Below are 26,821 nucleotides of genomic sequence, written 5' to 3' on the forward strand. Positions count from 1 at the left end.
TCAAGACTTTTGCACACTCCCCTCATGCAAGATTTACAATTTAGCTTCAATTTACCGAAAAAGCAAGAAAACCTTTTTTGTAGTTCGTTAAAATAGATCATGTGGATTTACTGAAGTATTTTGGAACAGAGCGGATAAAGTCCTTACCAGACAAATACCTTCTGGAGCGATGCATATCGGTATTACATGGTATTAAACTTGCCAATAATATTGGCCATCCTTGTTGTGTTTCAAGTCTCAAAGGGTTCATTTCATATACATAAGCTTACAGCCCTGATAGAAGTTGACTTTTCGAGTATCCAAACTGCAAATATTTGCAACGTGAACGCACTAAAAGTGTTTCTTGAAGTCTGGAGATCCATGGAAATCACAAAACAGCTCCTGCTTCGGAATACGATGAATCACGCGGCTATTAGTCATAACAGTTATGTGAAAATTGTTTATATTATCAATAAATTTATGTTATGAACCATCGTTGATAAAATTATATTTCTGTCATTATTGTATACTTACATAAGTACCAAGTCTGGGACCGCTTCTCGATTACAGGATACGCTATGCATCCGCCAAAACCTGTATAACTATAACTATAACTATAACTACCAAACTGCACTGGAATTCCAAACGATGTGATTTCAGAATTTGTGCCACAAATTCGCGCGAATGCAGCAAAGATCCACGGAAATAGGGTTGCAACATTGCAGAGTAGTGCGTGGTCCGAGTTGGAGTGCTGCCTTCTAAGTATCTCTGAGAAGCGACAATGCGAAGGCAATACTGTGACCACGCATTAAAGTGGCACTCCCACTTGGTAACATTTTTAAAGCACATTTTTTTAATGCCAAAAGTCGATATTTGACGTGGCGACTGCGCGCGGATCGCGAGATATCGATAAAAACATGTCCTCTAAAAAGGTAAAAGTTTGAATTCCGGTGGTCCACCTAAATTCAGCTTCCGAACATCCAACGTTCGGCACTGGGCCATTGTCAACTAAGCTATGGAGTACGAGTCTACGCTTACGCTTCTGTATGCCACGGTACCACTCGCGTCGGTGATCGGTCATTCCCCCTTGGGGAAAGCTGAGTTTTACTGACTCTGGAAAAAACGGAAAACAAAGTTTGATTCCACCAGAATTCGCATGGGTGAATAGCACAGTTATGTGCGGTTGATACATAGCAGCCGCCGAGTTGTATGCATAGACGCATACCACGCGCGTGGCGTACTGTGTGGCAGACGACAAAATGTAGTCATCGGAGGCGGCTAATATTTGACACGTAAAAACTGTGTTTATGCGGTATTTGTTAAAGATATAGTACAACTGATTTAGAATAATGAAAACGACAAAAACTGAGGAGAAGTTTTACAAAACCTGAGGTAATGGCATAATGCTGTATATAAAGTCTTTGCAGTGGGAAGTAAATTAAGGTGAAGTACTATGAATTACGTCAAAATTAGGTTGTGGTGTCAGTTTCTTGAAACTTTGCACAAATATTCTTGGAAGTTGTGCAAGTGCAAAAATGAAATAAAAAATGGGGGTCACCGCGCTCGTTTCCATGGAAACGGACGTTAAAATGGCGTCGTTAGAAATAAATAAAAATGATATAATTCACTTAAACTAAAGTCAGCAATTATAAAACGCTTAGCAAATGAGTTATTTTAATAAATACCAAGGATTAAGATCCATATCTATCGAATGTATAGTTTTCATGATGTTTGTGAAGAAATTTTAACATAAGTATCGATTACAAAATAACGATATGGAAATTATATCACTACATAATTTCCGAACTTTCTTCCTGTTGCTTTGAATGGTGTCATTTTGACGAAACTTGGCGAATAAAATCCTGACATAATACCATTTAGTTTACACTTTTAATAAAAGGGTGTCACCACGCTACTTTTTACAATATCTCCAGGTGAATGGGTAATATGCGCCATATAAATGGGAGAGAAATGTTAATTTTTGCTCATATTGAATAAAAACCAGCTTCCTAGGGGGTCAGAATATGACAAGGTTAAAGGTAACATGTATTTCTAAGAGACTGGGTTAAAAATTAGGTAAAAGCGCAATTTCAACAATGACAGGTGATATTAAATACATGCGCTACAAAATAACCCAAACGTTCAAAAGCGGTGTGCGCGTCCGAATTCGGCGCCCTAATACCTTAATTGCGTCGTTCGAACTTATTGTAGACTCCCTAGAATATCGTCAATCAGCACGACAACAAACCTTCGGGGGATTTCGGGTCAAAATCAGAAACGATCGTAAAACTTCGGGATGTGAAAAATACGCTCGGGAAATGACATGTTTTTATCGATATCTCGCGATCCGCGCGCAGTCGCCATGACAAATATCGACCGTTGGCATTAAAAAAATGTGTTTTACAAATGTTACAAAGTGGGAGTGCCTCTTTAATGTGCAACTTCCGAGGGTCTTTGCTACAACCTCGAATTTGGCATAAATACTGACACGATTGGAGCTAATTTGGAATAATTTGATCTTAAGTGTTAGGTGCCCCATAGCTGAATGTTGCAATATTACAAATTACTTCTAAAACAAGTGTATTGCTTAAAAAAGCAAATGAGCTTAAATTGTTAGATTACGCCGGCATTACTTCACCATCCAATTCTCCCAAATTAGTTCCAATCGTGTTTTAACTTACCAGCATTCAAGATGCCAGTACGATCCGGTACTGATGTAAATCTACAATAATAGCAGAAATCTCATATTTTTATCATGAATATCCTTGATCGGAATTATAAATTTACTAAAATATATAACAGTTTTTAAGCATTTGATATGACTAAAATGCCTTCTGCCCCGTGGGTGAACAGCCCCTGTGATAAAGGGAAAAAAAATTCTGTCCGTGCCACAAGGCGTTGTACCGAACCTCAGGTTACTGTGACCGAAATCTGTTAGAATATGCTTTAAAAAAATACAAATTTATTCTAGTCGCTCAGGAGGAAAGAGGATTGCCTTCAGTGTCTGCTCATTACGCATCTATTCTGCTAGTGCTACCAATAAGAGCGAACGGTCGGAATGGTTTATTTCAGTGAGTTCTGGCAAGCTCATGAATGCAAAAGTTATTCGAAAACGTATCTCTGACTTTAATATCTACAAAATCTTCCTAGACTTTGCCGGCCAGTTTTTGTGATTGTATATACATGGTAGTAGGCTACTGCTAGTAAATATTCAATGTACTTCAAATAAGACACAACCATGATCCGGCCGTTGGTGGCGTTGTTGGTGCCATACTTGTTGTACATAATCGAAAGGGCAATGATATCTTGCGTCCCGCCCTTTCCGTCAGAGTAAAAACATTCGCCTGACACCAAGAGTCTAGAGAAGAACAGCTGCAGATTTCGCTGAACCACACTTGCAGAGAAGCGTATCAAGGTAATTTTATCCTAATCGTCAGTCATTGTGCATTGTGTGGCCTCATATCAGCTCACTGTGTAGTCACTATTGCACTGAAAGTGTTTCCAATTCCAGTGCAGTCTGTATCACCGTTCAAATGCCATATTCGCGCTTGTATTGCTGTCGAGTCTTTGTTCTTTGGGCGATTGCTACCGGTACAGCCACCAGCAAATCGAACACGTATCGTCATTTATGTTGAATACCCAGGCCATTCACCGTCATGTAACGTCATGTGTAAAACAAGGCCGACGCGCCGCCCTTGTCTACAATGTTTTGATCATAGGTGGCCCCTCAAAGTATGTCACAGTAATACCCACGATCAATTTCACTAGCTGACCTGTGTTGACCCCACATTGTCGCCATGCCTCATCCGAATACAATGTATGCTTTCAGGGTCGGTAGAGCTAGAGCGCACTTCAGAGTGGAAACAGTACACACAGACAACGATTAAACAGACATCCAGGGCGGCTAATAGAGATTACATAATTCTAGAAATGATAGATAAAGCATTTTCGTCACGAAGATCAAGTCCCGAGATTAATACGCCTACATTCTTTTCTTGAAGTACTAGTAGTGTTCACCGCGGTGTTCATAAAATTTTCAAAGTACAATACCTAATAGTTAATTGTGTACGATCATAGAACCCAGAGATATTTCTCTATGGTCTATGATACAGCGTACGTATTTTTCCTGTAGCTCTCTACAGTACTAACACAATGCAATCGCGCGTACGAGCGTACGTAACTGGCTGTCATGATACTTGTTGCTATTCGAAACACATTAATGACTATGATGTAGGTCAGAGGTCCCCATGGCATAGGTGAATTTTCCCTCAGAGCGCGGTACATACATGCCATAAAACTAAAGTAAGCGTCTGATACTGACGCCAATAAATTATAGCAGGAAACTAAAATACACCAGTCCTTCCAAAATCATGAGAACCTGTTGTAATACATAACATCACCAGCAACGTAACACATCTGCTGTATGGGCGCAGCTTTTACTATCATTATTAGTTGATTGGAAAAATTACTACCATTAATGGACTGATTGCAAAAGGCTTGGCGCCATGCCGGCAGTATACCACACATCACTCTGAAATTTCAACGGCCTCATTCCGCGATGTGATTGGTCCAGAAAAAGTCTAACAAACCCATTCCACAATATTATTGGTCCAGAAATGGTTTGTAAAACTGAATGTCAAATTTTTAAGTTGTGTAAAAACTGAGGCTATGACCCTCATAGAGCATCCATCATGTGATTTCGCAATGTGGTAAAATTTCTCGGTTGGGAACCTGCTGCACTGTCCCAGGTTAAATGAAACAGTACTACACTGTTTGCAATATCAATTTTTAGTACAAAAATTAAACTACTATGATCATTATATTTTATTGTTACAATACTCTGATATATGATGGATTACATGCTCTAGAGGAGTTTCACATGGTTACAGCTTCATTAACTCTAATTTTTAATTTACTTTCCGCCATTTTTGTTGTTTGTATTACATTACTTTTTGTGCTCCTTAAATTGTGGAATGGAAAGTGTTGAACTCCAAAACACAGTTCACTGTTGGTACATTGTCCAATGTTATTGTCGACAACTGAATTTTTGTCTCAATTAGAGTCATTGCATGCGATATGTTTTGAAAACCTCTGAGCAAAGTCTCTGTATTTCAGCATACTTTAACAAGAAGAGGAAATTTTCACAAAAATGAAAATGTGAAAGTACCATTAAAGTTACTGGTTTCCTCTTCATTTATATTCATGAAGTTACGTAAATAAGAGAATTAGCTGACTACCCACAGCGATCAGGCTCATGGAATAGGCCTTTATTACCAATGTGCAAAAAGCTGTAACCAATGGTTTTAGAAATCAGCTAAAGTAATCTAGTTTGATTCTCCGGCAGGTTTGTACAGCAGGAACGGGAGGTCAAAGGCAGTGATAGTGCATCATGACTGTGTCATATTCACTCAAGGTGTCGCAGGCTAGCCTGTGTTCCTTCACCCGCCTTCTGTTCATGTGGCAGGGGAGTATCTATAAACTGATTTGGAAGGAGCTTGTGGTCTTCCTGCTGCTGTACTATGGAATGTCTTTGCTGTACAGGTTTGCACTGACCACTCCCGAGCAGAAGGAGACCTTTGAACTGGTAGGTCATGACCCCAGCATTAGCATAATGTATGCAAATATCTCTTTTAAGTATAGGCATCACATAAATTTTGATGACATGTTCCGTTTATCATCTATGCTTTCACTTATATTTTTACAAAGACGTGAAACTCTCACAGCTTTCGTTTCCTCTCAATTTTCAGATATGCGTATTTTTCAAAGATCACATCGTCAGTATTATTCCGCTTAGCTTCGTTCTCGGTTTCTACGTCAGCATCGTGATTAGTCGGTGGTGGGGAATGTACGAGACATTACCATGGACCGATTCCATCTCTCAGCTCTTTGCAGCGCACATCAAGGGCGATGATGAAGAGACGCGCAAGTGTCGTAGGACGCTTGTGCGCTGGTTGAATCTCACAGCAACTATTGTCTTCACTTCGGTATCGGTCCCGGTGCTGAAGCGGTTTCCAACCCTTGGTCACCTGGTCAATGCCGGTAAGTTCAAACGCTGGGACAGAGGAGGGTAGAACCTGCTATAGATCATGGTCGTAATTTGTTGATAGGTAATTGATTTTTGTCTCTAGTAGTTTAAAGTATTCGATATTTGAAATTTTGTCTGTAGTAATTAGGAAAATTGAATATGTGTGTACACAATATGACAAACAGAATCTATTTAATGTTTAATGTTTAATGTTTAATATATTTCTATAGCGCTTTTTCTACAATAAAATATTCAAAAGCGCTTTACATCAAGTAAAACAATAAAAAGTATTGCATTCAATAAAAATACAAAACAAGATTTAAACAAAAATCTCATAAAATGTCCAATAATAATAAAAACTAATCAGTGCAGTTGATAAAATTGTTTAAAAAGAAAAGTTTTTAATTTTGATTTAAAAGGTTGAATTTCTGTTATGCACTTTAATTCAAGTGGGAGTGAGTTCCATAACCTTGGACCACAGACTGTAAATGCACGATCATTATACTTGTTGAAAGATCTTGGTACTACAAGATTCATACCGGAATTTATCCGCAGATTATACCTATTAACGCTGACTTTTTCTACCAAGTCTCAAATATACTGTGGTGCCATACCATTTAGAGCCTTAAAGACCTGCAAGATAATTTTGAAATTAACCCTGGCCTTTACTGGAAGCCAGTGTAGTTGGATCAGTGAGTCAGTCACACCATCATACTTTCTCAGATGCATTACCACTCTTGCTGCATCATTTTGGACACGCTGTAGTTTATTAAAATGCCCATTTGGCATGCCATATAAGATTGAATTGGCGTAGTTGAGGTGGGAGCTAATGAGAGCGAGAACAAGAATTTCAGTACTGTCTTGATTCAAATAATGACGAATACGTCGGAGGTTGTATAAGCTGTGACTGGCTTTTTTACAAATCTGGTTGACATGGTGCTCCATCGACAAGGTCGAATCAAGATATCCTCCTAAATTACGAACCTTGTTAACAATTTTGATTCTGTCATTACCAATTTGAACATAGTCACAAGTTAATTTGGCGAGCTGTTGTTTGGTACCAAAAATCACAACTTCTGTTTTGTTGTCATTAAGTTTCAACCTATGTTCCAACATCCAATTTTGAATATCACAAACACAGTTTTGTACACATTCAAGTGCTGTGGTCTCATCATCAGCTCTCGGTGCAAACACTTTCAGGAGCTGTGTATCGTCTGCATAACCATGACTGTATAATAAATGTTTGTTAATGACGTGGAACAATGTACTTGAATAAGCTGTAAACAGAACCGGTCCAAGGCAAGATCCCTGTGGAACACCAAATCTGATACCACACTTTTCAGACAAACTGTCGGATATCAGTACTCTTTGTGTTCTATCACTTAGATAAGATGAAAGCCAATGCAAAACTGTGTTATCTAATCCAAATTCAGCCTTCATAGTGTGGAGCAAGATTTGATGATCTACTGTGTCAAAGGCAGCGCTGAGATCCAGCAACACCATTAGTGCCACCTGTTGTTTCCCCATACACTGAAATATGTCAGAAGTTACCCTGCTGAGTACAGTCTCAGTGCTATGATATTGCCTGTATGCAGATTGACACACAGGTAATGGGGCATTTGCTTGCATGTGAGCTGTTAATTGGTCAACAACGACCCGTTCAACAAGCTTTGAAACAAGCTTAACACTATGTTCGGACAGGGAAAATTGAAACGCTTCTGCAACACTATTTGTGATTTGTAAACACAGGGGATTAATAGATTGAGTCCGCTTGCGTCCACATACACAAAATTAAGCCATTGTTTTGATGTTTAAGAGGTCTTAATGCGCCCTCTCGAGTTCAAAAGGTGTGTATCGCCAAGCATTGTTTGTAACAAGATGGCTGAAATGGACGACGTCGTACTGGCTGTAAAGAATGTGAAAGAGGCTCCCCACCTAACTATCCAAAATGTTTTTGTGTCGAGTTGTGTTTTATTCGTTTCTAAAATGTGTTCCTACATTCTTATCCGATTGTTTGTGTTAATAAAAATGTTTGTTTCGCCTCGCCATAAGCTTTCCTCACACAAACAAAACATTACCGTCCACACTAATCCAAACTTCCCTACAAATATCCGAGGCGAAACAAACATTTTTATTAACACAAACAATCGGATAAGAATGTAGGAACACATTTTGAAACGAATCAAACGCAAACTTAATGACTCAATCGAATATTTTTGTTCCCAATTAATAAATCATAGACAATCTCAATTCTCGGTTTATTCAATTTTTGTCGACTGATAAAAGTCTTTTCATCTTCAACATTCCATTCTAATTTCACCTACGGTATATAATATCCTAACCTCCTGTGACTTTCCTTCTAAACGTTGATTTGCCTTGTGCACCAAAGAGATGCTGTATTTTATGCCAAACGATGAAAAAATATGTGAAGAAATAACCATGTATCAGTCAGTACGGCAGGCGAAACCCGGACGGCCATACCGATTGGGGACAGAGCAGAGTAGATCGAAACGCAAACGGGGTGTTATTATAGGAAAGGCGGTGACTTATTTTAAAGCTGAATAAAATGCTGTCTCAGACTCTGGTTGTGTAAGTCTGTTGATCGAAATATATATTTTGTTCCCAGATGATTAATCATGGGGGATGGCAGTCTCGATCTCCCTTTATGGTTCGATATTTACTGACTCGTTCCCTCTCATTTTTGTCAATCAATGAAAGCATTTCGTCTTCCATATTCAATATTACTTTGACCGATGTTACATCCTGACCTATCTGTCATTAGTTTTGACCAACGTACAAATACATTGCCCATGCGTCCGGCTGATGAGATGTTTTGCAAAAAGGTGAAGAAACGGGGGCCCGGGAGACATCGATGTCAGTCTTTCGGACTGTTTACATTTAGCTAATAGGGGATATCAAAGGAGATGAATCAGTTAGTTGAATAAAACATAACTTTTCGGACTTATTTTATGTCAATTTTGTCAATGTCGGACTTTTGATTCAAGAGAAACCAGAATCACCTACAGAGATGTCTGTATTAAACACGGACGCACAATTGGGAATAGTTTGTTATGCTACTGTCGGTCTCAGTCGTGGTGTCTCTCCCATAAAATTTCGAAGCTATAGGTCTACACTTGTCGTTTCGATTCACAGGTAGCGGTACACCGATGACCAGATATTGTACCGTTCTTAAAACTAGTCTAAGCAATTTTACGACACTGCACTATTTGCCATCGTGTCTCCCGTGAACGTCCTTGAACCTATGGACGTGACCATTGTTTTACTGTGCCCATTAGAGTGTAAACCCCTGTTCGTTACCAGCAGAATACTTTTTAAAGTTCTGTACATCAGTGTACACTGTGTGTATAAGCCCTAAACCTAGTTTAATTCAATTATGGAAAGGTATTAAAGAATAAAGGGTCGTTACAGTTGCTAAAATTGCGAGAAAACGGCACTTTTTACTCAAATAGAATAGTCCTATTCACAAGCGCTATTGTTTTAAATCACGTCCATGGTGTGCTGTTTATTTTCATTCTTTCGTGCAATTTCATTCGCTTGAAGCAATTATCCTTTCATTTGACTGCTCTGTGGGACTCTTCTGAATATGTGTTTTGGATCAAAAGAACTCTACAGTGAAAGACATAAACTTCGACGGTGATAGGTATACAATATCGGTTCGATGTGTGAAGATATACGGATTACAAGTTATTTAGAAGTTCTCAAAACCAGTAAAAATAATTCTGCGCGCCAATTATTGATAATTTCTTCTTGTGAACGTCCTTGAATCCGTGACCGCGACCATTGTTTTCGAAGTGTTCGATGGTGGATGATCGGTAGATTAATGAAGATATATGTTACTGAACTATCGTGTGATTGTTTAATAGCATGGTTAGGTAATAGACGGTGTAGTCTGTAGAGGCGATACGGCGAAATTCCACGGCCCAAGGGAGCGTACATCGCATGGTTTCTTACAACGAACGAGCTGTCGGTTTCCATAGCTACCACGTGAAATCCGGCCTCACCGATGTCCCGGGCCGATGTCCCTGTCCTGATTCGGAGAACAACTTTCAAGCTGCGTGTTGAGGTTCAGATGTCTGATTTTTTCATATTCAAAAGGCTTATTGATTTACAGAGAACGCCCGTCTTGTTTTTAGCTTTAACTTAGCACATGATGGCAATTGAAAATTCAAAGCCAAATAGCCAGTGGGAAAAAAATAGACGACTCGCTCTCACCAGCGGTCGAGGTCGCAATGAAAAAAAAATCGAAGTCTCTGAAATCGGTATCATTGCTCCACCATGTTTATTGTTGGTTGTACGGCCAGTTTAAAGTCACAGACTTTCTTCACGGTAAAATTCATATAATTGCCATACCGCGAAGTTCCCTGTGCATTGCAATATGTCTATTTGGAAGCAAAAGCGCCACGGACATTCGATCGATGGTAATGAACTTTCTCCAGGCCGTGACATGTCACCAGTTACGAACTTTACCGGTTTTCGATACGAAAGATGCAATATATTATCAGCGTTGTTCACGGTGTGTTTTGAGTTTGATATGGAATATAACAGGAAAACACTAACGATTAGAGTGATGATAGAGACCATGCCCGATACGGAAAAATTGACATCAGCTACTTGCAATGAGCAGTGACCTGAAACTTCAGACTGATATATAAATGTCGACAATATAAAACATTGAAATGCCGGAGAGAGAGAGGGAGAGAGAGGTTTACGCTGTCGCGAACTGATTATACTCTTTCGGATATGACTTCGGTGTTGACGATACACAGACATCGAAAATGTACACCTACTTTCTAGAAATTCGACTAATCTTATAATAAAGAGTGCAACAAATCCAAAAGTGTTGGTTGAAGTAAATCTTCAGATGTTGGTTTTCTAAAGTTAGATAATACTTACAGAAATATGGTCGTCATAGTCTTCTTTTAAAAACTATTATCTTTAACACCACGTTTCTTATGATCGGTGATGTCATTTTTTATTATTTTTACAAACTTTCAATGCATCAAACGCTATAAGACTATCTCATCTGCCTGTCAAGGAGTTACAATATATTTCCAAGGGCTGGCACACGATGTCAACTTACGTGTCGTCCGTCGAGCGGCCGGTGGCAGTGTCACAGATTGTTCCATCTGTAATCGCGGCCACTTTGAGTTTGATGTGACAAAAACGTGCGTTTGAGGGTTTTTGTTACGAAATTTGTCGACCTCACAAAATTTCACAGTCCATGCTTTGAAGCAGTCTCAACATGGCAAACATGTCTCGCTTAAATTTCATCCTCGTCGTTCCAAATTAAATTCGACCACTAAATTATTTCGGCAGTTTTAATTTCCTATTAATTCGACGTTTTTCAAATCGTAATGAATTTTTTCTGGTCGAATTGATAGGGTTTTTGGTAGCAAGCTTATCTCTTCGTCGGACCAGTATACCGCGAGATGTAGTACTGTGTTCGGCAGCCATGACGAAAGTGAATATTGTATATTTGTTGTTGTTTGTTTTATGTTACAAATACCTGTCGCGTGAGGGCGTTGAAACGCTTCTGAAACGGCTCAGTCTGTCCACACAGCGATTTGCGGATAGAGTTAATCCCTACAACGGCTCTGGTCGGGCCGACTAAACCGTCTCAAATCTGAAACGCTTCAGAACCACTTCGGAGTGTCCACACATAACTTTCTGTGTCAGTATTGGCCCAGAACCGTTTCAGAGACGTTCAATGGCCTGTGTATGAACGGCATATAAGTTACTGACTGGTCTGTAATTGGAGAGAATTGTACCAGCACCTGGCTTTTTCAACAATGGTATTACAATAGCTTCTTTCCAGCTATCAGGAAAAATGCCATTTTGAAGAGAACAATTTATCATACAGGTGATAATAGGAAGTAATTCTTCAACACACTCTTTGAGCAACCAGGTTGGAATGGGATCACTCTTACAATGATTTGATGGTGATCTTAATATGTACTTCCTTACTTCATCAGCCGTGACTGGTTTGAAAACTTCAAATTTCTGAGTAATTACTCTAGAAGTACACCTTACTGTCGGTACATATCTTCCCATTTGACAATCAAGATCATCTCTGATTTTGTCAACTTTTTCTAGGAAATGACTGTTGAATCTATTAGCTAACTCAAAACTTGTGGCGTGATCTGGTAAAGGTGTAATACAAGGTGGTTTTAGCAATGAGATAATGACACCGTAAAGCTTTTTATGATTACCATGACAGTCATTGACTTTGTTTCTGTAATATTCAGAGCAAGCAAAATCAAGCTCCCGGCAAAAGCGATTTCTAAACTGTTTAAAAGTTTGTCTGCTGATTACTGTTTGATGCAGCCTCCACTTTCTTTCTGCACGTCTCCTCAGTGTTCTGACACGTGTAATGTGCTCATTTAGCCAGGGTAAACTCTGTTTAGTTGTTACTCGTTTCGAAACTTTTGGAGCATGCGTATCTAAGAGTTTGCTTAATACACTGTTATATGTGGAAACCAACTTATCAAGATCACTACTCTGCAAATCTATCTTCCTGACAATCGCAACTATAGTTGCAGAGAGAAAACCTCAGTAGGGCTGATCTGGATCATAGATTTGTTACTAAATATAGCAACATTTGCGAGACATTTGCATATGCTGACAGAAATTTGAAGAAATATTGTCTTCATACACCTTGCTTTAGCATATTCAGAACATCCGTGGTATCAAAGAACCATTGTTATGATAAGAATAAGATTAATTCCTAAAAATCTCGTTGAAAACTTCTGTTTGCATATTAATGATGGACCTCAAATCAGCCATATTAGACAATCTTGACTGAAATCTTGATTGAAATAAAGAGTGTTTTTATTTGTTACCATTTGTTTGAACAACCATACTTTGCAGGTTTGATGACAAAAGAAGAGCGTAAGTTGTATGATAAATTGGAAACACCACATGTGAAGTTTTGGATGCCCTGTGGATGGGCTTGTAATCTGGTGGCAAAACTCCGAGAGGAAGGCAAGATCAAAGATGATGTCACCGAGAACATGCTAATAGGGGTACGCTGAATGTGCCATGACATGGTTGCCATGTTAACTCAAGTTGACTCGCTGCTTTTTGCGCTCATAAAGTTATAATGTAGCACAACTTTACTGAACCTGTTTGCTGCTCTTTGAATAAATAGTATGAAATGTTTACCATACTTTGGTGATATTTTTAGGATCGCTCATATCAGCAACCCATAATTCCCAAACATGGGTTAAATCAGCCAATGGTTAAAAATAATCAGCAAACCATTTGACAAAGCTTATAATATAGTGCTCGCGCTTTGCAATGTCTAAGTTAAGTGTTTCAGTCAGCGAATACTGATTACATCTTCAGTGTTGCCGCCAGGACGCGCCCTTGCGACAATGTCCCCAAAACGGAACCCCTTGTCCCGCACTCTTGCGTACTGCGGGTCACCTCGGGCGCACTCGTGAGTCGACTGTGATGGGTGTAGTCTACAAGTAATATATGTTACTGACAATGATCTTTGTTTTGCGTAATTATTTTGAGGCTTATACTTACGTACTTTCGGAGCTAGCTGTATGATTACAAGTAATTAAAACGCTGCACTTGATATCATAATTTGCTTGACTGTAGTCTGTCTGAGCTCTGATTTGTGGCAGATATGGTATACTGCTTCAATTACCTGAAATTCAAGCATAGCGACACGGTCCCGGTAGATTGAATTTTGTTCAGTTGAACTAATGTGTTACGAAATAATGCAAAATTTGATTGACAACTGCTTGTTGTCCCCAAAATGTACAAAATGTCCCCAAAAATAAATGGTAGTGGGACACAGTGTTCCCTGGTCTAAAATTCCTGGCCGCAACACTGCATCTTTTGGTGAGTTATGTTCCCTGTATGAGTAACGTTCTCTATATTGTCATTTGTCCCGTCAATGTTGTGTTTATTTTGTGTTTGTTTACACTTTCTTTCCTCTTGACCAGAAAGCTGCATGAGTTGTACGTAAAACCTACATTTTGCATGTGTGTGCTTCTGTAGCTCTGCTATCTGTAGTTGCTTGCTTAATATCAAATCTGTTCTAGGTGAGTCAAAAGTTTATTTTTTTTTTGTTATTGGCTCTGTATGTCCATGAGAGAGTTGTGTACTCATTATGGGGAAATAATAAAATATTTGCACCTTTGTTTGTTATATGCGGTACGCTAACTTTCCGCTACCCTTCATTTGCATGCTTAGCTTTGCTTCAAAATTCACAATTCATACCAACAAATTTGGGATAAGTTTTAATTTTTGTTTGTCGAAGTTCGTCCACAAAATTATTTTATTTGAAAGATTATTTTCCTGGTTTTGATATTCACACTTGAAGTCAAAGAAAGGCAACCTACGAGGTTTTGTTGTTTTTTCACACTTTGTTGATCATTTAATGCTACCACAAGAGGGCAGTGTACTTAATATTTCAATTCTTCAGTTCGGCAGATAAAGACAATGCAACCATGATGATGTGTATACATTCACACCTGTCAAGGATAAGTCAAAGTCCTTGGAACTTTAGCTTATGACACTTTTTACAGTATTTTGCTTGAAGCATCAGCTATATTTCCAGGGTCACAACATTGGTAGAATACCAAGTATTTGGCCTGTCAACACCTGCTCTGCATATCAGTGAAGTGCACTGTTATTGTAAGCAGTTGAATCACAGTTCTAACAGTAACATTCATTTGTCAACAATAACAAGCTCAATACTTGGTGAATACTTTGAATAAGTACACGGATAAATTGTAGGGGGTATGTTGATCAAAATAGTGGAAAAATGTCGAAAGTTACGGGAATTGATAGTTTCCCTGTGTTTTAACAAATTCTTTAACCATCAGTCGCTGAATGTATTTCAGTATTTATATTTTGGAGTGTATTGCTGAATGAAAAATAATGTATAAATACTTTATTCATATTTTCTGTGATTTGTTTACAGAAAATCCAAGCACACAGAGGTCTGTGTGGTGGCATGATGGGATATGACTGGATCAGTGTTCCACTGGTATATACTCAGGTAAGTTGAGGTCTAAGATAATTACCCCTGTGATTAGTGTTCCACTGGTCTTTACTCTGGCAAGTGCAGGTCTAGGACAATCACCCCCTGTGATCAATAATGTTCCTCTGGTCTATAATCAGGTAATTTAAGTTCTAGGATAGTTACCCCCTGTGATCAGTGTTCCACAGGTCTATATGCCTGAAGTTAAGTTGAAAGGTCTGGGACAGTCACTCTGTGATCAGTATTCCACTGGTCTGTATTTAGATATTAAGTATTAATTTAGGACAGTCACCCTTTGTGGTCAGTGTTCCGCTGGTCCCATACTCCTGAAGGTATGTCAAGTTTTAGGACAGTCACCCCTGTGGTCAGTGTTCCACTGGTCACTCTTGAGGTCAATACTCTTGAAGTTAAGTTGAGTTCTAGGACAGTCACTCCCTGTGGTCAGTGTTCCACTGGTCCAATACTCATGAATGCAAGTTGAGGTCTAGGACGGTCACCCCTGTGATCAGTGTTCCAATGGTCAATACTCATGAATGCAAGTTGAGGTCTAGGACGGTCACCCCTGTGATCAGCGTTCCACTGGTCATACTCATGAAGGTAAGTTGAGTTCTAGGACAGTCACCCCTGTGATCAGCGTTCCACTGGTCAATACTCATGAAGGTAAGTTGAGTTCTAGGACAGTCACCCCCTGTGATCAGCGTCCACCCTCAACATACATTCACAAGACACCTAATTACCCTGACCATAACCATAGACCTGATTTAACTTGTGGATTGAAATACCTGGTTGATAATTGTCCATGGCATAACTGTTCTGATTGAGTCAAATTCAGGAATGCGTATTCTGAGTTCACTACAGTGGAATTTGACTGAGTGTCCGGTTTGCCTTGCAGACCTCGACAAGTCTATACGTTGCTTATCATTAGAAAGTAAACATTTGCAACAAATTGAGTCTGTGGTGTCAGATTACAACCTGCGGCGAATGTTTCCCACACACTGTCTAGCCTACATTCTCAGCAAGCTTACTTTTTCACTACTTGTACATGTACACACATCATCAAAGTTTTCTTTTGGGTATTTATTTTGATTTTGGAACTTTCAGAAGAAACAAGTAAATTCTTTTCAAAAATAAACTTTTCTTCTCGCGATTTCAGCAATCACGACAACAGTCCTTTCATCACAGAGTCTGTAGCGATAGCATGTCCAGAGCAATCTATACTACTGTATCAACAAGTTTGCACACAACAAACCTTTTCTCTCAAGTTGATCGGAACGTTATGAATATTATCAACCAGCAAAGTCTTGACACTCCTACATGAAATGTTTTTGCTGCCTTCTCTCCTGTCTCAGATAAATGAAACTTCCTTGGCACTTTTCTCAAATACATGACAGCTACAAAATAGACTAGAACAACAGTGTTTATTTTACACACAGTGCTCAACACTGTGACAGTGCATTTTGTGCCATTAAATAACACACCCAGTGTTTCTGAAAAAATTCACTGTATTTTGGCACGTAATTTCCCGGACGGCATCATACACGGCAACGGGTAAGTTAGCATGGAGGAGACGGTGATATCTCTCTGCCTTCAAAATTTTCTTCACCTTGCTGAAGCATTGTTCAACTGGGTTCAAATCGGGGGAATACGTTGGTGTAAAACTGTACTCAATTCCAAGGGTGTCAAGCCAGTCGGATAGAATCAGTTCACCTTCGTTGCGATGAATCGGTGCATTGTCAGAGATTAAAATGTCACCCTGTTGCAAAGCACGCTGTCCATCCTCGCCGAACGATTGCACAGCTTCGTGGATAAAATGGACATATTCGTTGGTGTCAGAGCCGCCTTCAATTACACGATAATGTTTCACGCCGTCATATCCAACCAGCAACTGCAATGTGTACATCGGTGACTTCATGTATCGGCAAACTTCTACGCACGGTGTTCCAATCAATGAATGTCCATACAGAGGTTGACCTGTTGTCACTTTAATGCCAGCTTCATCCATAAATTTTAGCGTGAATCGGTTACGTTGACTGACAAAATCAATGAACACTTGAGTGTACTGCATATTTCGCAAAGTAAAACGATCTGGCAATGGCGTTGTCATCTTTTTGAATGTCCATCTACCACCACTCAATTCATTTCTCACTGTTTTTCCTATCGTAGAAATTGAGACGTCTGTAAGAGAAGAATGCTGTAAAAGTTCGTCGCGAATTTCCTTGTATTGTATAGATGGTCGAGAACGTTTTAAAGTCTCTATGAATTCAATGTCTTCTCTTCCTAACCTTTGTTTTCCCGCCGCCGTGTGGCTTTGGTTCCACAGAATCAAAGTCGCAATATCGTTTCCACAGCCTTTGCACCCCCCTTTCATCCAACTTGAAAGTCTTGCTTACAGCTGTTAAAACACCTCTGGGGATTTGACCTGTCCCTTTGTCAGCTCCACAGTCTTCGAGTTCTGTAACAACAAGTTTTCGCAGATCTGTACTCAACGGACGTCCACGCTCGTAGTATCTTCCTTTGACTGAGGTCGACGCGCTCAACATTTCTGTGTACGTGTGTATGCCAAACGTCGAGGCAAAATCAATTGTTTATAATAGTGGGCTATACATTGTATACGAACAAGGCGCATCGTGTCTCGATTCAGTGGAAGAAAGCAATCGAAGAGAGGGGTGTTGCAGGAGTTCAATGTTTTATTTTTTGTTCAAATTTATGTATTCTTTTTCTTCTTCTTTTGAATTCGGGGAAAGAATTTATGCGATTAGTACTTTCATTAATAAATTATTAAGGAAATATAGTATTTATGTAACAGCTGGGGAGAAAAAGTGCATAATTTACGACATTCCCTAAACAAAAATAGTTGAAGCTTTGGCGGGAAGGAAAGTTGATGGTATGCAAATTTTGCCAGGCTCACAACATCAAGTACCTGTCGCCGTGACTTCGTCGGCACTAGAGCTGAAAGTTTCGAGACAAAATGAATACGCCTAGAGTCAGTCCGGTTGATGTTGAACACTTTCTTCGAGATATAGATCCTACACTCGAAAAATATGCCAGTGAGTTTCGTCGTTTGGACTTTGTTAATACAAATCACATGAAATTTTTAAAGCGAGGGGACTTGGAGAAGTTCACGTGCAAAGTAAGTGATGTACATCGAAGAATGCTGCTAAATGCTGTAGCCAAACTACAAACCCCTTGTTCAAAACTAGGTTTGAGGGATGAGGAAAGTCCAAAGAGTGTCGAAGGACTCCAAACTGACAACTTGTTCAAACCAGAAAGCTAAGCTATAAACAAACCAGAGAAGTCGGTGAAAACTCAGAATCTCCATCACCTTCCTCGAGCTCGGCGTGTGGTTCAGTACGGATGGAAAATATGGCGCCAACAAATTTCCTAGACACCTATAAATACAAGTCGCCCATTGACCGATACATCGAACAACGGCAAGAGGAGGTCAGATTGCTGGAAAGAGAGCTGAATTTGCTGGAAGAGCGTCATTTGGTCATTTCGAAAAAGTACTGCCACCCAAGTTCAAGGTTACCAGGAGAAAAACAGTGCGGAAAATGTCATTTGTATGGGTCACACAGGCGAGACAAGTGTCCGAATGGACCGTGTAAAACTGCCGAGCAGTGCGGAGATGTCAACGCAAAGGGCCATGAAGTCGAAAAAGCAGAGCTGAATGATATTGTGTCCAAAATACAGAAAACTAAAAGTGATGTCAAGAGCAAACAGCAGACCATCGACATAAAACGTCAGGCACAGAACAGCATAAAGAACTCCTTCTCAGAGCGTGTTCATGATCACCTAATACGGAGCAATCAAGAGAAATACCTCTTTTGACCAGCGCTGGTGAAGTTGTTGTGCGTACCCAAGAACTAGCAACGGACAAGGCTATACTCCAGAAGTATTATAAAGGAAAAATACCCGAGAATATAGAAGTTGCAAGTGGTACATTTCGAGCGATTATTGAAGAGTTCAACAACACTCATCGACAAGACGGCGTATTTGCCAACCTCGCAATAATCCAATCAAAGAAAAATTGGAGTCGAACCCAGTATTTCCAGTGAAGTTCCCCACAAGTCGTGCAACTTGTGATAGTTCAGAAGATAAATCATCTGATGATGTTGAAGATAGTCAAATCCATCCTGTTGAACAGCAGCAACTCGACCAGGCCATACAGAACAGTTTGCATTCAAGTCGCAGTCAGGATAGACACGCTGATCCTTCAAGTTCAGCAGTTAGGATTCCGCGTCCTGTATCACATGTCGATACTAGTAGTCAGCTGTCTCAAGCTTTACCTCAACGACAACCACCGCATAATTATTTCTACTATGATCCGTACGTACAGATGAACCAATATTACCCCCTTACGTATATTATAACCCAATGTACGGGAGTCCTTTCTATTCATCGACGGTTCAGCCTCCTATTATGCCGACGTGTCCAGCCGAGTCTCAAGAAGAAAGTGAGCACAGAGCAGGGAATACTGACGGTGACAAGTCTTTTGAAATGCAGGAATAGATTTGTGGAAATAAGCAAACATGAAGCAAAATACAAAATAATCACGTCGAGAGTCTCTCGTGTTTCGTAGTAGTTATTTTTAGTACATTTCCTCTGAACACTCGCCGATCTCCTTTGGACTAATTTACCTATGTCGTTACTAGAGAAATTACATGCCAAAATACAGTTCATGCATTTAAGCAGAAAATCTGGCTGTATGAAATAACATTTAGCCTAGTGGTATTTCTTGTGTTCATGTGAAATGTTCATCAAATGTCCGTTGAGTAAAGTTTTTAATCGTGTCATGTAATTGAGGCAAGAAAAAGAGGAGTGTAAAGGTGCATCTTAAGTAGGATTTATTTGTTTACAACTTCTTAAAGTTCCCAATCAAAATAAATACCTGAAAGAAAACTTTGATGATGTGTGTACTTGTAGTGCAGTGTGCTTGTGAGTGGCATGCTGAAACAACTGTCGTGATTGTAGACTAGACAGTGTCTGGGAAACGTTCGCTGGAGGTGTAATCTGACACCGAAGACTCAATTTGTTGCAAATGTTTACTTTTCTAATGATAAGCAACGTATAGACTTGTCGAGCTCTGCAAGGCAAACCGGACACTCAGTCAAATTCCACTGTAATTTCTCAGCATTTCATAAGCATTTGATGCTGCACATTGTGGTTCTTTGTACAATCAAAGATAAAGATGATTTTGACTGTGTGTTGACACATGCATTGTTATGTTCACTAGCTTTAATACAAAGATATGTGCTCTTTAAGTCATGATTTCATTGCGTACATTCAAAAAAGCAGCTGTAACCAGGAGATCAAATTTCCAGATTTTAATTATTGACAAAATACCGATGTTCTTTGGTTGCCATTGGCTCAGTTTCTATGGTTGCAGTTTAAAACTTAGGTTGTATAATCTTTATACTATAGTCAGTAGAGGGAATTAATTTCAAGATAGTCAGTCTCATAAAGGAGTGATGGACTGATGACTAAATCATACTTTCACCTTTTTCGACAGGTTGTTACCATAGCAACATACACCTATTTCCTGGCTAAGCTTTTTGCTGACCAATTCCTTGACCCAGCAAAGGACTATGACAGATTTCCACTGGATTTTTACTTTCCAATATTGACTATTCTGGAATTCTTCTTCTACTTTGGTTGGCTAAAGGTAACGTTTATGTGTGTTAAGGTGGAACGCCTTGGGGACAGATATTTCAAATCTCAAAATTTTCCAATACCTTTCTGATATACCTATAATGTAGGCTCATTTTGAAAGTCTTGGAGTAAAGAAAATTTTCATCATGTTTTTTATGAAAAATCGAAAATTTGCCTTTTTCCCATAGAGTTAGCTCAAGAATAGCGACCATTTTGAATTTCAAATATTGGTAAATGTTGAGTAATTTGGTTTTGTGGTACCAAACTGTGCACAGTGACTTGTGATTTTTCATTCATAATTTGATATGAAAATGATTGAAAGTTTCCCCGAGGAAAGTTTGAGCTAAAGTTAAGAATCTTACTTTGAGACGCATATTACCTTGAAGCTCTATTAGCTGTATATTTCATCGCATTTCAAAGTTTTTTCGTTCTATATTTAAGAGACTTACTACCAAATCCTGTTTATATGCCATTGTTCATCTTGTCAACTCAGACAGCATATGTGGTATGTCCATTGTCATTGTCATTGTCTACAGCTGAATTATTTTCCAGACTAGAATTCATGATTTTTCAAACATAACATCGGATCTCGTACATTTGTCGCCAGGGCTAATTATGTATTTCAACATGCTTTATGGAACATAATACGTAGATCAAAAGTAATGATGATATCATCTAGATTTACATCTACTGTCCCTTTGATTGTTTGGTACGCGACAAGAACTCTGGGCCACATTCTCCTTATGGATACAAATCAGTGCTTGGCTGAGGGTGCCATTAATGATGAACACATACAAAATACCCCCTAGGATAGTGTTGAACTGTACTGAAGCTTAGCATGCATAGTCTCAGGGTTCTGGTATCTGTGGAGACATAACTTGTTCATAGAGCACAGTTAATAATTTGATATCAGCTTTTATCGCTATATGTAGATTTATCAGAGCATTTTAGAAAAGGATATAAGACTGTGAGTCATCAGTCATGTAAGATTGTGATCAGTGAACCTTCTAAGTTAATATTTCTCATACCTTGGACTCAAAAATTTTTCTTTGATGCAAGAAAATTTTACATAGTACTAGGTCTAGTGCAAAGAGATGTTCATAATTCAAAAGACTAACGGCAAACTCGTAGTGATGTCAGAGCAAAGTCTGAATATAACACTGTGACCAAATGATAACATTGCTACTCATGGTTCTACCCGTAACATCTGTGGATAATTGGCAACTTTCTGTTGGAAAATTCAATTTTTAGTGTTTTCGTATTTCAGAATTCAGGTATAGAGATAGCTGAAACAAACTTTTATAGATTATGAAGTTTCATGGATGAAGGGAGCATTACACCCCAGTGCAGGGACATGCACATTGTATCTTTTTGCAAAATAAATTTTGTGGTTAAATGTTTCCTATTGTGTACACAGGTGGCAGAAGCTATCATTAACCCATATGGAGATGATGACGATGACTTTGAACTGAGCTACATCATTGACAGGAACTTTCAGGTAAATTTTGACCCAGTTATTTACAAAATATAAAGGTGTCAGATATTTCCTTGTGTCTCTACAAATGATGTCATTTTTATTATGTGTCAATTTCTGTGTTTCTAAATATATTCATTTCTACAGTGACTGAATTGTCTTTTGTGAGTGTTGTCATGACTATATTTTATTTGTGATGGTTGTATTTCCAGGGAAGGTATATACTCTTCTATTGAGTGGATTTTATGTTTATGAAATACATGGCATATCTTATTGGATACTTTCGATGTAGATCTAGAGATGCAAGAGAAACATCATAAATATCTTGATAAAATCCTGAGGACAATAAAATTACGACCCGCTAAGAATAGATTTCCTCTCATACGTGAAAAATTTATCTACATATGCGCAAATGCATATGGTAGTGTTTTTGTCCGTTCATTTGTACATATTTCATGATACCTCCAGGTAACATTTTTGTCCTGCACTATTAATTTACGCATGTATGTTGTAATCAGTGTTTTATGATATGTACTGGCAACACCAAATTAGTCTCACAGAATTGTTCTCCAACGCTGTGCTGATTACGTATCACGCTGTAGGTGGGCCTGCTGATTGTCGATGACCTCTACGGACAGATTCCACCCATAGAGAGAGACATGTACTGGGATGTGAAGGAGTTTGAGTTGCCCTACACCGAGACCACCGTCAAGAGAAAACTACTGGGTACAGTGTGGCTCGGCTCAACCGTCGATGTCTTGTAAGTATATCTCCTGTCTCTTGAATGTTGGAGTGGTCACCATGGCAACTGCCTCTTCTTCTTTTCCTCTATTAAAGGCATCTCATAGATGTAGCAGCGGAAAGACCCATTTTGCCAACATGCTAAAAGATGGCACACTCAAGTTCCAATATAGTTAGAAACTTGGCAAAGTGCGCAATGCTGTTATATTGCCTGCTTGTTCAGCTATCAGTATCACCCAGGTCACAAACAAATTGATTCACTTTGCCACAACAAGTCACAGCAAACAGGGCAATCAAAGGCAAACACTGCCGTTCTATGTTGCATCACAGATGATATTCTGTGAAAAAAACAAAGCCCTGATTCTGACATTGCAACACGGAAAACACTTCTGCATGGCAATGATACAACCATTAAACTGTGTGGTGACGTAAACTTTTACACCTGAGAAGCCTATAGTATCAGGAATGTGCTGCTGTATGAAATATCCGAGGAAAAACTGTCAAAATAATGGAAAAACTTATTTTTTGTTGATTCTTTTTGTGTGTTTTTTACAGCTTAATAGCCTGCCTGTTGAAATTTTTGATGGATGCAAATCAAAAAATTAACTTACTGTGGCCTAAGTTTGGTGAGGTTACAGTGCTGCATAAATGTAGCTGCTTGAAAGTAAACTTGCCCGGAAAGCTGTGCCTCAATTGCTGTGAGTTATTTAAAGTTGATACCAGCAACTAAGATTAATTGTATCATTTTGAGCAATTTCTGATATTTCCAGGTTAAAGGCGAAAGATTTCATCGTAGCAGTACCGGGCAACATCATCACCTTTGGAGGGGACGTTGTGGGATTCAGTAGCTTCATACAAAAGGGAGACGAAACTGAACTACAGCCAGTCACCGACAAGGATGATGCACCACAAGGAGATATCCCTGGTGCCGTGCCGGAAGGCGTGGCTTCCAAGAAATCTGCCGCAGCTGCAGAGGCTGACGTGAAGAAAGATGACGATACCGATGGGCGTAAGGATCGTGCCGAGGAAAAAGAAGGTCTGATGCAAAGATTTTCTTCCAAGAAAAAGAAAACTCAAGTTGTTAAGACACCAAGTGGTGCAAAGGTGAGATATTAATCCATACGGGGAATTGATTGTTAGATCTTGGAGGGAGGGGGTGAAGATTGGAAAAAATCTACTGAACAAAAATTCCCATCTATGGTTTAGCAGCCATGGTGATTGTTGAAAATGAAATATTCAGATGGGAGTGTGAAAAGTGTGAAACAGAAAAATAGAATAATTTTTCCTTCTGTGCAGAATAAAAAAAAATTAATTCACCAAATTTTTGAATGCAGGAAAAACTTTATCCATGCATCCTGACCACCCACTTTTGAACATCTACCGGTGATTGTCCATCTCTCACGAGAGTGTAGATGATAGTGTTTCTCTTTCTGTGTATGTTCAAAGGGTTCGTAATGTTCCCGAGTCATTTTAGTCAATACCCAAGCCCCCTCCCTCTCCTTCAGTCTCCTCTCTCCCCCTCACTCCCTTTTCAATCAAAATCCAACGCAGTCAAATTAGTATTGTCATTGGTTTGACTAGCAGGAATATTGAAAAACAAATTTAGAGCATTTTGTGCACAGATTGAATGCTGAACAATGCAACATAGCAACTTGATTCACAATTATTGTCAGAGGGTATTTTATTCCGTCCTTTTTAAGATAATCATTGTGTAAGACCCTTTTCTGTCTTCTGCATCTCTTTCAGTGATTTTGTACTTTTTTGAAAATCACTTAATCTGTGTCTTTTTATTTCAATATAGGTGAGAGTTGTTGGAAAATTGCCGCCAGAGGTCGGTGGGGAAACATCCTCCGCAGGTCAAAATGTGTGAAGATGGCAGTGAATTCTGCCACACTCTATACACGACTGGTTGTGAATGATTCATATGACATCATCATGTTAGAGCTTGACCCACCCAGGATTCCAGCTATAACCTTGTCTATGTGCCTATTCACATCAAGTGATTCTTTTTTTTTTGTGTCGTGATCTGCCCTGATGTCCGATTCATAAACTAACGTGAATCGCTCTAAATAGGTCACAACTGTTGTTTTTACTATAAAAGTGGTAACTTCACTAGATTAACATTTCTGAATACTGCTGATTTTTATTCCAGTCGTTATACTAAATTTCTTTGTCCAATAGTTAGATTGATTCATTTCAGAATTATTTCACAGAGGCCTGACCTATGAATATCATGTTGTGAAAAGTTCTCTGTATACACGGAAATGTATGTTCATACAAAGCAGAATTTAGACACAATTATGTATATGGTTAACTTATAATAGAGAATTTTAAATCCTAGATGTTCTAGGCTTAGATTATGAACTTTTATCAATAATAGACTATTTCTTTAGGAAAGCTCTATCAACAACTAAGTCTAATTCACATAGATATACATTTCTTGGAATGTTCACTACTTGAGGGTGCTCCGTCCATGCTTCTCAAGGGGGCAGGAGTTGGAGCATTTTACTTGTCCAGTCTAATGTTAACATTGTCTTTTTTAGTATCTTTTAATTGACAGTTATCAAGATCTAAAAATTTAACTTTTACTACAGTAATCACCTTAAATAAAAGTGCACTTCTGTGACATCCATGGTTGTTTCAATGTGAAAGGACACATCACCTTATATGACAATTGTGGATGTCATTCCTAAATGTCCATTTCATAATGATTTTGACTACCACTGTGGTATATTTTGATTGAAATGTAAATTTTATCTTTTTAAAATAAGTATCACTCTTCTTTTCACAAGTTCTTACCAGCTAAGTTTTAAAAATACTAATCTGAATAGTAGAAGTGATTTGTAGCTGAGTATAAACTAAACAGACATATCAGGTAAGAAACAAAGTCGTCTTTATACAAACAATCAATCCTTATTGGTCAGAACATTGTCATTTTTTCTATTGAAAATGCTGTCTACAAATTTGCCAAAGTGGATACAGTTTCAAGCAAAGCCTATTGTCAATGTTATTTTACCCTTTTTTCTCACATTTGACAGATGATTGCATGAGCCATTACAAAAATTTTTCTGTCTCCAAAAATTATTTCGTCTACTGAATGACAATCAACAGTTTTGTAGTGTTTTAAATTTTTGAAGTGTTTTAGAGGCACAATATGTAGACAAACTGCCTATGGAGATTTTTTGTGAGATATTTCATCAGCTAGACTGCTTGATAAAACTTTATTCTGCAAAAAAATATTCCTTTTTATGTTGTGGACTGTTTCATGCATAATATATTTATTTTGGACACTCTGTGGAAAGATACAATGCAAATTTGACTAAATTGATTTAAATTTTCATTTCAAACTCCAACAAAATGCATGTGGATTTTATGCTATACTGTACTACCTGCGAAGAAAATGTTGCCATCTTTGTACATTTCAGTTCCCTTTTTGTTGAATAGAACACAACTTTTGGGAATGGTACGTATTGGTTCCCCTTTTCTTGAATTGAACAAAATCTTTTTGGGAAACTATCTCATTTTGCCCACATGGTAAATAACAAGTGATAATCACAACTCGGCTATTTATTTTACAGTACTTAAAGTTGCTGCATTTTATGTTAGCATCTGTTGTGAACATTTTATCTGTTGTTGCTGAAATATCTGTTACATTTACATTTTTAATTTTTTTCATGCTCTGCTCGTTTTTGAGTACATACCTGTAAAAAGGAAGTGTTTAGCCGTATTTTGCTCACTCTATTGTCAGTGAAATGTTTTTATATTCAGTGTTTGTAAAGTCCCTTTTGTTCAGGTGACTAGTAAAGAAATTGTACTTCATCTTTAGCTGGCTGTATAGCTGTTGTTTAACTAAAATAAATCCAACACTATTATAGAAGTTTTACTATTATATGTGATAGACATTTTCCAAAAGAACATAGATGGTTGTAGCAAA

At 38.6% G+C, this 26,821-nt stretch overlaps 1 protein-coding gene across 1 annotated transcript; it reads left to right on the forward strand.

Annotated features, from left to right (window-relative positions):
* Positions 1–3,240: 3,240 nt before the first annotated feature.
* On the forward strand, positions 3,241–26,821 carry LOC139147840 (bestrophin-2a-like). The gene is made up of 10 exons (XM_070719051.1): positions 3,241–3,394; positions 5,324–5,563; positions 5,727–6,018; positions 12,893–13,047; positions 14,964–15,041; positions 20,533–20,685; positions 22,090–22,170; positions 22,749–22,906; positions 23,658–23,991; positions 24,689–26,821. Exons 2-10 carry the CDS (start codon positions 5,369–5,371, stop codon positions 24,755–24,757), a joined length of 1,515 nt encoding a protein of 504 aa, XP_070575152.1. The 5' UTR covers positions 3,241–3,394; positions 5,324–5,368; the 3' UTR covers positions 24,758–26,821.

This window comes from Ptychodera flava, chromosome 13 (genome assembly GCF_041260155.1).
Source record: "Ptychodera flava strain L36383 chromosome 13, AS_Pfla_20210202, whole genome shotgun sequence".
In the NCBI taxonomy this organism is placed as follows: Eukaryota; Metazoa; Hemichordata; class Enteropneusta; family Ptychoderidae; genus Ptychodera; species Ptychodera flava.